The sequence below is a fragment of the Elephantulus edwardii genome, unplaced genomic scaffold (genome assembly GCF_000299155.1).
Source record: "Elephantulus edwardii isolate Elephantulus edwardi_28Jun2011 unplaced genomic scaffold, EleEdw1.0 scaffold00106, whole genome shotgun sequence".
In the NCBI taxonomy this organism is placed as follows: Eukaryota; Metazoa; Chordata; class Mammalia; order Macroscelidea; family Macroscelididae; genus Elephantulus; species Elephantulus edwardii.
Window position 1 is genome coordinate 99,139 of NW_006399856.1, and position 11,688 is coordinate 110,826.

At 49.0% G+C, this 11,688-nt stretch overlaps 1 protein-coding gene across 1 annotated transcript in view; it reads right to left on the reverse strand.

Annotated features, from left to right (window-relative positions):
* Positions 1 to 11,688, reverse strand: part of WNT10A (wingless-type MMTV integration site family, member 10A) — a 15,691-nt gene that overhangs the window by 980 nt on the left and 3,023 nt on the right. The window contains exon 3 of the mRNA XM_006891884.1: positions 2,046 to 2,425. Coding sequence (XP_006891946.1) covers positions 2,046 to 2,425 — 380 coding nt within the window. The remainder of the gene's footprint in view (positions 1 to 2,045; positions 2,426 to 11,688) is intronic.

Sequence of the window (11,688 nt, forward strand, 5' to 3'; positions counted from 1 at the left end):
GGGGGGGCTGCAGGCCCACTACATCCCAGCCCAAAGCCTCTGGCCTAGCTCCAGGCTGTGATGGGAGGTTGTGGTGAATCTAAGCAAGTCCTGTTCACTTGGGGTCCTGTAGCCTCTTGCTGAGAGCCTAGGGAGGGAACTGGGGCTAGGGAGATAGGACCCTGAGGTTAACCAGGACTGCATCTTGCTGTATCCTGAGTGGACTGTCAGTCCTGGGGAGAAAGTCCACCAGCTGGTCCCAAGATTCTATCCCAAAACAAACCAGGTCCCCAGAACAGAGAGCTCCTAGCTTGGTTCTAGCTATTATACAATCCCCTCCCCCTACTAGTTCTCAGCAGGCCCAAGGGTCACCTACCAAAGAGTCCCTTTAGTACTGTCCTCACCAAACCTCTGTAGAAAGTTGGGTCTACAACTTTCCCTCACTTCACTTCAAAAGCTGACCCTCAGACAGGGAGAGCAATGATCCTATCCTGGCCCTCAGAGGCAGGCAGCTGGACCCTGTGGAGAGGATTTGAGACCTCAGAGTCTCAAAGCGCCCCTGTCTGTCGCTTGTCTGCGCAGCCTGTGGTGTCAGACCACGTGGGAAGCAGTCCCATGCCTCCCTTGGCCCGCAGCTCCAGAACATCTGCTTCCCACAGGCAGCAGCCATTAATTAACCAGTTTAACGATGAGGAGGTGGCACCGTTGGTATGGGCTGGGTTCGTCTCTCCGAAGCTTGGGAAAAAGGCTGTGTGGACTGGATAAGGCTGAATGGGAGCTGGCTGTTACCTAAGGGTGGGCATGCCTCAGTTTACCCTGCTGCTAAATCAGTATGGAGGTACCGGGCCAGCTGAGAGCTTATGTAGAGGCAGAAAGTGAGAAAGTGGACCACCAGAGCTGAGAAAGGGAAGTGGAGAAGGCAGCAGAGCAGGAGGAAGCCAGGTACAAGTTCTGAGCAGGCTGGCAGAGCTAAGAGGATGAGGATGATGCCAGGAGGGGAGGGTGCTGACTACCACGTGGGTCAATGGGCCATCATAATACATGATGTGGGCTGTGTGTGCACATGTTATGTACCATGAAGTCAAAATCAGCTCATAGCCGATCCTGCAGAAGATTTCCAGGGGCAGTTAATCACAGGGCAAGAGACCGCCCATCTTTCTCTCCCCAAGCAGCTAGTGGATTCAAACCCCATGCCTTTGGGTTGGCAGGGAAGCTCCTTACCACTAAGCCCCCAGAGCTCACTTGTGTGAATATGGTACTGACTTTACCCCAGAAAGCAAGAGAGCACAGACTGAGATCTGCTTCCACCGCTTTCTCAGAGGCTGTGGCATCTTGGGCAAGCTCTGTAATCTCTCTGGGCCTCCATTTCCACGCCTTAACATGCCATGCTGTTAGCAGTATCCACCTCCCGGGTTAGTTCTAAGAACTGAATAGGCTGATATGTAGCAAAGTGCTTAGGACAATGAGAGGGGGAGATTATATATATATATATATATATATATATAAAACGCAAGCACTCAAGAAATGCAGGTCATTATTTCCTTCCTTGTTTGTTTTACCATGTGAAGAAATGAAGAGGATAAAGCAGAGCAGTAACACAGGGAGGGGTCGGGGAAGCACAGTCCCTTTGCACTGCAGGAATCCATCTTTTTGAGACTCCATGGAAAGGCAGAGAGAGGAAGGAGGTGACAGCATGAGGAGAACACAGAACCACCCAGCGGAGAAGGGCAGGGACTTGATGACGATCTGCTTCAACCTCCCCATTCACAGGTGCGGAGACTGAAGCTCTGAGAACTTTGGCAAAGCCAGGTCTGGACCCTTGGAGTGCAGACTACTGATCTTCCTTTGTCACCCTGGGAAAAGGGAGGGTGGGTGGGTGGGACAAGGTTTGTTTCATCTGTGTATATCCCAGGCCTGGTAGTCGCCTGACACACAGAAGGCATCAAATGCACGTTGACCGAGTTAGAAAGGAAGAAAGGAATGAGAAAGGTTGAGCTGAAGGGAGCAGTAAGGAGACCCCCGAAGGAGAAAGGGGTTAGGGGGCTGGCCCGGGGGCGGGCTCTCACCTGCCTCCCCACTCTGTTGTTATGCAGCCTCATGCGCGCGTGGATGTCTCTGTGCGGCTCCCGTGAGTCCAGAAAGTCCTTAGAGAAGCGCTCCCCGAAGCCCACGTCGGGGCTGCAGCCGCCCCATTCCCAGGAGTCCTGCAGACCAGGGCTGGCAGGGGGCAGGGCGGGGTGCTCCGGGACCCCGTGGCTCAGGCCCTTCCCGCGCTGCAGGGCGTCCAGCTGCAGGCGGTGCAGCTTCCTGCGGAAGGCCTCCTCGTCCCCGCGCCGTGTAGCGTCGCAGCCACAGGCCCGCAGTTTGCCCAGGGCGCACGCGTTGGACACCGCGTGGACCACGCCAGCTGCCGCGATGGCGTAGGCGAAGGCACTCTCTCGGAAACCTGGGGGTGGAGATCCAGGAAATATGGGCATTTAGAGGATCGCAACATCCTTTATCCCCTCCCCCTTTAATCGCAAAGGCACGTGGTTATCCACCAGCTGCTCTGTGAAAAACTGGACAACTGGCGATGAACTGCCCCTGAAAACCTGCTGGAGGGTCACCTCTGAGTCTGTTCCAATTAGAAGGCACACAAAAACAACAGCTCGATCTTCTGGCCTCACAAAGGAGAAACTGAGGCCCAAAGTGGGGAAGGGCTTGATACGAGGGTGCAGAGTCCAGGGGCAGGAATCACACCAGGCTTTCTGCACACATGATGTCAGGGGATTACCAGCTAGCCACCCTTTGTTTTTGCAGCCCTTCACCTTTCATTAGGAGCCTTGGTCTGAAGTGGCTTAGACCCACCAGCCCTGCTGTGAGGCGGGAAGATACAATGGTGTGCTCTGGTAAATTTACAGCCTTACAACCCCCAGGGCAGTCCTCTTCTGTCCCTGACCATTAGAACGCAAAGCAGATTGAGTCTGGGTTTGCCTTTCATTAGCAGCATCCTTTGCAAACCCAGAACTTTCTGTCTACATCTCTTAGGTAGAAAAGTATTCTATAAACACATTCTCTTTAAGGTCTCTTCAGGAAATCATCTATTACCTCTCAAGGTGTATTTGCAATTTTAAAGGAAGCCTACAGACCCATGCCCACTCTCCTAAGTCCTTGGGATCAAACTCTTAGCAAGGTGAGCTTTTGCGACATTGCTTTCTTGGAAACCCAATCTAAGACAAGCACCAAGAGGCCTGTACTAATGAACTTATAAAGGATCTAGTTAAGGAGGGGGAAATCTCAAAATACAATCGGAGATTTGAGAAGAAATGATGCACACACACACACAAAAAAAAAAAAATTTGGGAAAATGTCTATCCATTAATGCAAACTTTGATTTGGGAACCTGGGAAAAAACCAGTTAATAGTAGGCATACAACAATGATGCTTAATTTTCTAAAACATAATGTACATGAGAGATCATTTGAAACACAATGTACATAAATGATATACAATGTATGTGAATTTTATATGTAAACTGATATAAAATAAAAATAAAGGGGAGAGGAAGCATATGAATAAGAAAGGTACCTATTTATAAAGAGTTCTAGGGATTGGGGAGGGGGGATTTAGTGTACCAGAGGTGAGTTAAGGTATTGTTTAAACTTATGCTTTGTTAAATTAAATATGCATGGCATATTTCAAGAGTAACCACTCAAAGACTATTAAGTGGATTGTACAAATTCCAAACAGGTGGGGGTGGAATAAGAACATGCATAAACTTTGTCAATCTAAAACATGCAAGAAATAGGTTGGAAAATGTAGACTAGAAATGAAAAAGAATTATTTAATAACTGGATAAACAAAATGCCATACAATAGAATATTATTCAGCTAGGAGAGAAGGTGACCCTTGAAACCGTTATGCTAAGAGAAAGAAATCAGATACAAAAGGCCACATATGTATGTTTTCATGTATACGACATGTCTACAATAAGCAAACCCAGCAGAACTGTGGTTGTCAGGGGCTGCGGAAGGAAGGATTATAAAGTGGCTGCTTCATGGATAAGGGGTTTCTTTTTGGGGTAATGAAAATGTTCTGTTATGAGAAAGCGATTAAAATCCCTCAACATCTCAACTGGTTCATGTGCTACCAGACTTTAAAATTATTACAATAGTAAGTGTTATGTGTGTTTGACTGTGATGGAAATAAAGATTTAAGAAATTAGTATGTTTAGATGCAAAGTACTCTCTTTTAGCAGACAAAAGGCAATAGTGGGGAGAACTGGTTAGATCAAATCAAGTATGTGATTTGGTCATACTTGGGGGGGAAAGCAGCAGGCTGTAGAAAAAGGAAACATTTAACTTAGAGAAGCAATTACTTCAAAAAACCATAACTCATTGCAGTTAAGTTGGAGCCAACTCCGAGCTAGGCCTCCCTTGGGTTTCTGAGGCTGTAACAATGCCCATTTTCTCCTGAGGAGCATCTGGTGGATTCGAACTGCCAAAGAAGCGTGACTTTGGGGTTGGCTGGCAGCACACCTTCCTAGGAACTAGGCCCCCAGAGCTCCCTAATCATTTCCCCAGGAAATGTTTCTAAGCAGGAGGGTAAGTTAGGGAGAATGGTTCCTCTGAGGTTGCCTTCCTGCTGTGTGCAGCCACAGCTCACCACACAGGTTGCTCTGGTGACAAAGGCTCACTCTAAAGGATCCTTCCTGTTCTCCATCCACAGATTTCCTTGGAAATCTGCTCAAGAAAGGGAACCACCCAGACACCCTATGAAAGAGGTCTTTTGAAGGCTGCCAAAGCACAAGGTCTAGGATTGAAATTGAGCAGGAAGGGCACACTAACAGAGATCGGCACATGCCGAGGAGTTCTCAAGCACAAAGGCCCTCCCTGACCAAACCACTCTCAGGCCCCAGGGCTGGGCATTCCTGGTCACTGACTTGTCTCCATAATGTTCCTCACTGGTACTGCCAGGCTGAGCCATCTTCGAGGATTCTGGTAGGTCTGGGGTAGGGAGAGCCCTACTAGCAGAGGAGAGCCCAGTCCCTGGCCCTGCAATTGCTTATTGCTTATCCTGGGTGAGAGAAAAGCTCAAGTGGGAGCAGGTTCTGGTCCAAGTCTCTGAGCAGCCGCTGGATCACAAAGGGAATGCTAGGGGCAGGTGACAAATAGTCTCGACACAAGGACAAGATCCCACCTGCATCATGGGACCCTGGGAACAAGGCCTGGACCTGGCAGGAGGCTGACGGCCTTGGGAAAAATTCAGGCATCAGAGGAAACAATCTCTGGGTCAGTCATAACATGAAAGACTGGAATGACACATTTTCCAGGACTCCACAGAGCCCAGAAAACCAGGAGACCTCCACATAGGCCCCTTTTCTCCAAAACAGCAAAAACCCCTCCTCAAGATGCTAAGTAGTCAAGAGCCTAGGCCTTTCAGAAAGATTGCCTGGATTCAACTTTTGGGCTTACCACTTACCAGCTGCCAACAGTTATATGACCTTGATCAAGTGACTTCTTTGAGTTTCCTTTTCCTCATCTGTAAAAATGGGATTGTTGCTAATCTACCTCATGCTATTGTTCCAAAACTTTAGTGAGTTAGCAGCTATCTGAAAGTGCTTAGAATGGGGTTTGACTCACACGAAGTACCATACAAACATCAGCTGTTGTTGACAAGTCCTTGCTGTCTGGCCTTACTCATGCCTGTTAATGTCCCCTGTCCTCACTTCTGGTTTCACCCAGAACCTGAGTGGGGACAGGGCACAGCAGCTCACTTCTCCAGAAGAAAACAGACTCTCCTCGATCCTCCCTTTTTCCCAGCCGCAGCATCTCAGCACCTTTTTCATAACAAGGCTGCTCAGCTGTGAGCAGACAGGAGAGGATGGGAGTGGAACAGAGCTTCAAAGGGGATGCTGGAAATTGATGGGAGCTGCAGAGGAGTAGAAACTGCTCTGGGGAGGTGGGGCCCCAGGGGAAGGAGGGCAGACTCCAAGTTCCTGGGAGCACACCCTGTGTTTATCCCTCGCCTTTTATCTGTGGAACTCTGCGCTCTGCTCTCCTTCTAGAAGACTCATCAGTTTGCATCTGGGACAAGAGGTTATGCTCAGGCAGACCCCCTCCCTCTTGCACACCCACATGCACACACCAGCACAAACACACATATAGTCCAAAGTGGGGAAGCCAAAGGTCACAGGGATCAAGGGGTGGAACCAAGCCCTGCCTGTCTCTTTCAGCTTCCAGACCTGCCAACTTGACACTGAAAGAGATTCAGCTCTAAGGGAATCTTGCGTCTGTGAAAGAATCCCAGGCGGCCCAGCTCCCAGTCTCTAGAACCCTGTCCACACACGGCACCAGGAAAGAGCAAGAGGCTTGGCCTAGCAGGCTGTGCCATGCCAACCACCATTTCCCAGGCAGGCCTGGGCGGATCTGGGGAAGTTTAACCTACAGCCTGCAAAGAACAAGCCAGTGCAGCCATTCAGGCCTTTCACTACACCCCCAACAGTCTCTGATAGCTGTCAGAGCCACATGTAAGGTGACCACCCTCTCTGTTCTGAGCATTCAAGCCTCCAAGAAGCCCAGCCCATTGGATCTGCCCCCAGCTCCCAGCCAGGGCCCCAGTTTCTACCCTGGCCCCGGCAGTCTGGGGCAGACTCAGGCACTGAGCCATCTGGCCAGCTGGAGGGGGAGAGGGTGGAGCCTTGGCCAGCTGGGCTGCTCGGAGCAGGGGAGGGGGGCAGTTCGTTAAGACGCACAATTAGCTGCCCTGCCTTTGATCTGGGACAGGGACTGCCAGCATCTAAGTGGAGTCAGCTGCTGCTGTGGGCTGCAGCCTATGGCCGGGAAAAGGGGTGGGGGGAGGCTGGGAGGGTAGGGGAGTGAGTGGAGAAGGAGAGACTGAGGAGTCAGTGGGAACCAGGAGGGGTTAGAAAGGCCTGAACCCCGCCCTTCTACGTTAAAGAAGGAGGAAAGCGGGAGGTCTGTTCTCCATTCCCTCCATGCAAATCATCCCTGCGTGCTCCTGTCCCTGGGGGGAGACATACGTGTGTGTGCATGTGGGAACACTTAGGGATGACACTCAGTGTGGCTCTATATTTGCACAAACACTGGTAGGAGCGTCCATGCTAGTTTCATTTCTTGGCAAACTCTCCGGCTGCACCAGCTCATCTCCCAGTGGCTATAGTTTGAGCATGGCCGAGGGTAGAGTACTAACTGAAGACTGTTAGCCTGCATTCAGTTCAGGCTAAGTCTCCAGCTTCACCTCTCACACAAGCTGTGACACCCAGATAACTTATCCAACCTCTCCTAGCTTCATTTGTAAAATAAAGATAATAGATCTAGGGGACAAAGTGCTTTAGAATAGTCCTTAACACACAGAAGTGCTCATTACATTTTGCCTAATATATTGGGTGTCCTCAGAATAATAGAATCTTAGGTAATGTTGAGAGCTGGACTTTATAAGGAAGAACATGGCATCAAGATTGGAAGAAAACTCATGAACAACTTGCATTACGCAGATGATACAACTTTGCTTGCCAAAAGTGAGAGGACTTTAAATACTTGCTGCAGAAGATCAACAACTACGGAGTACATCTCAACATCAAGAAAATAAAAATTCTCACCACTTGGCCAATAGGCAATATCATGAAAGATGGAGAAAAGATTGAACTGACAGTGATTTCATTTTGCTTGGATCCTTAATCAACACTCTTGGTATCAGGATTCAAGAAATCAGAAGATATGCTGCATTGGGAAAATCTGCTTTCAGGACCTCTCCAAAATGTGAAAGAGCAAGGATGTCAATTTAAAGACTAAGGTGCATCTAATTCAAGTCACAGTCTTTGCAATTACTCTTTATGCATCTGAAAGTCAGACAGTGACTAAGGATGGCAGAAGAATGGATGCCCTTGAGCTGTGGTGTTGGAGAAGAGTATTAAATATTCCATGGACTGCCAAAAGAATATCTATGTCTTGGAGAAGGTGTAATCAGGGTGCTCCTTAGAAGCAAGAACGGTGAGATTTAATCTCACATACTTTGGGTATGTTGCTGGGAGGGGCCAGTTCTTGGAAAAAGAAATTATACTTGGAAACAAAGAGGATCAGGGAAAGACAGGAAGACCCTCAGTAAGATAAATTGACACAATGACTGTAGCAATGGACTTGAGTAAGTGATGATGAATACAGCACAGGATAGGGCAAGGTTCAGATCCTTTGTTCACAGAGTCACTATGAGTCAATTAGAAGGCTCCTAACAACAACTAAAAAGTGTTGTTAAAGGTGGCACAGTGTTAAGCACTTAGAACTGCTAAACAAAAGGTTAGCAGTTTGAGCCCACCAGCCCCCTCTCAGGAGAAAGATGTTAACAGTGTGCCTCTGTGACAATTATTCTCTTGGAAACTTTGTTGGGCAGTTCCACTCCATCCTACAGTGTTGCTATGAGAATTGGCTCAATGGCACTGAATTTGGGGTTGGGGTGATTACCTGTGTCTCAGTTTCCCCACTCGAGGAGAACCACACACTTCAAGCTCTAAAGGCCTGGAAGGCCTAGGCATAAAACAGAGACTCTCCAGGGATGAGTACAAAATAGACATGGTAGAAACAGCAGCAAAGGGCTTGGAAAGCAGATTCAACACTCAAATGCCTGGCTTCCCTTGCTCTGGGAGCATGGCTTGTCGTTAAGACTCACACCTCTTTCCATCCATTCTGATGGGTTTGGGCCTAAGGAAGGGAAATGCCTAAGTTGCCTGAGAGCTCTTAGAACCTCAAGCTCCTTCATGAAGTCTCTTCTTGACCTCTTCTCTCATCCCAGTGCGCAAACTCAGCTCAAGAAACTCCATTCTCATTCCAGTACCCTCCTCCCTTCACAGTACCCATCTCCTTTCACAAGTGAAAGATGCCCTATTCTCTGTTCTTCACAATGAAGAACTCCCCTCTAGCAGATGTTCTGCCCAGCACGTGACCCAGGCACCTTGCGTTTGGGTGTTTCGTATAGAAAGCTGGGATACTACTGTCACTTAGATTATTTTGTATCTGAGCTGAGCAGAGCAGTTATCATGGGCTGGAGGCCCTCCCACAGCTTTCAGAAATTTCTCTCTAGCCCTCTGAGGGTCTCCATCCCTGCCCTCAGCCCACAGGCTACAACCTACCTCCCCTACGCTCTCTCCTTAATGTGATAAATCCCTGTTACATGCCCTGACTTCCCAGACTTGCCTCCTCCAAAGACAGGTAACTGTGAGGACAATCAGAGGTAGTCCCTAGCGAGTTGTGGTGTTAATCTCAAGGTCTGGTAGAGGCTCCAAGGAAGAAAGCTGTACAATCTCCTCCCATTATGAGTTACAGCTTTGGAAAGCCAAAGGAAGATAGCTATGAGTCAGAACCAACTTTTTAAGGCCTTATAGCACTTACTGATGAAGATCAAAGATTACAGACTTCAGTGTGGTTTACATAAAGAAAACATAAACCCTCAGCATAAAGAAAACAAAAATACTTGCAAATGGACCAGTAAGCAACATGACGGAGAAAAGATTGAAGTTGTCAAGGATTTCATTTTACTCGGACTCAAAGTCAGTGCCCATGAAAAGCAGCCAAGAAATCAAACATACAGCAGTCTGCTCCTATTTGAAGTGTCAAAAAGCAAGGATGTTATTTTGAGAATTAAAGGATACCTGATCCAAACTATGCTATTTCCAGTTGCCTCACAGGTGTGCAAAAGGTGGGCAACCCATGAAGAAGACTTAAGACAAACTGATGTCATTGAACTGGGGTGTTAGTGAACATCGTGAATAGATCACAGATGAATGAACAAATCAACCCTGTAAGGAGTGTTCATCTCATGCACCTTGGACAGATCATCCAGGAAATCAGTCCCTGATGAAGGACATCAAGTTGTTGTTGTTGTTGTTGTTGTGTGCCCTTGAGTTGGGATTACCCATAATTTATCTCCCCACCCCCGGGGTAGGTTTTCTAAAGCCTTAATTCTCACAGGAGGAGACTGCAGATCTTCCTCCCAAAAAAACAACTAGTGGATTTGAACCATTTGCTTTTGGATTGCCAATGTGACTCCGCACCCTCTAGGCTACCAGAACTCTCTATAAAGTAGCTTTTGTTGTATACCATCCAGTTGAGAACCCATAGCTGACCCTCCAGCATGTTTTCAGAGGCAGTAGGTCAGAAGGGAGTTGATTGCCCATCTTTCTTCCACAGAGCGGGTGGAGGATATGAACTCTGTGCCTCTGGGTTGACAGTACAATTCCTTACCACTAGGCCACCACAGCTCATGAAAAAGAGATAAGATTCTCAACAAGAGAGATTGATGTTGCAATTGTAACAATGGGCTCAAATATAGCAAGAATTGCAAGGATGGTGAAGGAACAGTGAGCGGTTTTGTTCTGACTCAAAAAGAACCATTTACCTAATCTAACAATAGTGGCAATAGCATTAAGAAGAGAATCCCTGAGAAGTGAAAACTTTTTAAGCATGCAATTACCAGCCAACTGGTTGGTGACTCAAAATCAAGGCCTAGTGATTTTCTTCAGAAAGGTCACACCTTTGAAAACTCTGGTCTCTGCACACAAGAGTTGCCACACTTGAGAAGAACCTCATGCCAACTGCCAGTGCTAAGTAGTCAATAGTATTCAGATGTAAGGCTGAAGGGAACACCTCCCACAGTGTCTGTATTTGAACACAGCATAATTGTCCTTTAAGAGAACTTCGTCAGCAATCAGGGTCAAAGGAAGAGTTAGCATTTGGGGAAATCCAAGGTCACCTGGCTTCACTACGGACTTGACAAAAATCTCACCTGAGTTGAAAAGATGGAAGACTAAAGAAAGAACCCAGACTAGGAACTGGCTGCCAACAAGAGTGGCCTCATGGGATTCTAATTTTATGGCTTGTCTTAAAGGTGGGTCTAGAGGACTTGGAAATGTCCCAGAGGGTGAACCAAGTGGAGAGGGAGGAAGGAGAAAGGGTGTAGGGTGGCCAGTGAAGAAGGCCCTTTCCAGAAGGCTAGAACGCCCTTGAAGAAGTAAAAGGTAGAAATGCAGCACCAAATGCAGCACCGAAATTGGAGAAATAAAGCTCTCCGGTGCTCCAAGTCCCAAGAAGTCCAACTCGCTGCCCCAGGAGCCACTGTCCTTTCCCCTCCCCACGCTGGGCCCCGGGCGCCGCCCTGCCTGGCCAGCCTCAGCAAGTCTCCCCCCTCTCCCCTAACCTCTCCTCCACCAGTCCCCCCAGCTCACCTCCCGCTTATTAAACTGCAGGTGAACCCGGGAGTGTCTGGCACCGCGCCAGCCCCACGCGGTTCTGCGGCAGCTCGGAACTCTCTCCCAAGTACCAAACCCCCCACATCCTTCCCAGGCTGCTGGGGCTGGGCTGAGGAGAAGCAATCAGGACTCCAGAGTTCACGCAGTCTGGTGGGGCAGCGGGACTAGCGGGGAGGACAGGAAGCCTGAGGCCCAGCAGAGCCACGACGCGCCCGTGTCCTTGCCTCACCTCCGGCGACAGGACAAGGACCTGAGTGCAGACTCGAGGGGCCAAGAGAAGAAGCCAGCGCAAGGGCGACAGTGACCGCCCTGGCGAAGGGATGGATCTTACAGGGGAAACGGGGCTGCGAGTGAGAAACCGGAGAGAAAGAGTGGTGCTGCCACTTCACGTCCCAGAGCGCGCGGGCTGCGGGGCGCACGGGAAGCAGGGGAGCCGGGCGAGCCCTGGGGCCCGGGGAGCCGCGGGGCCC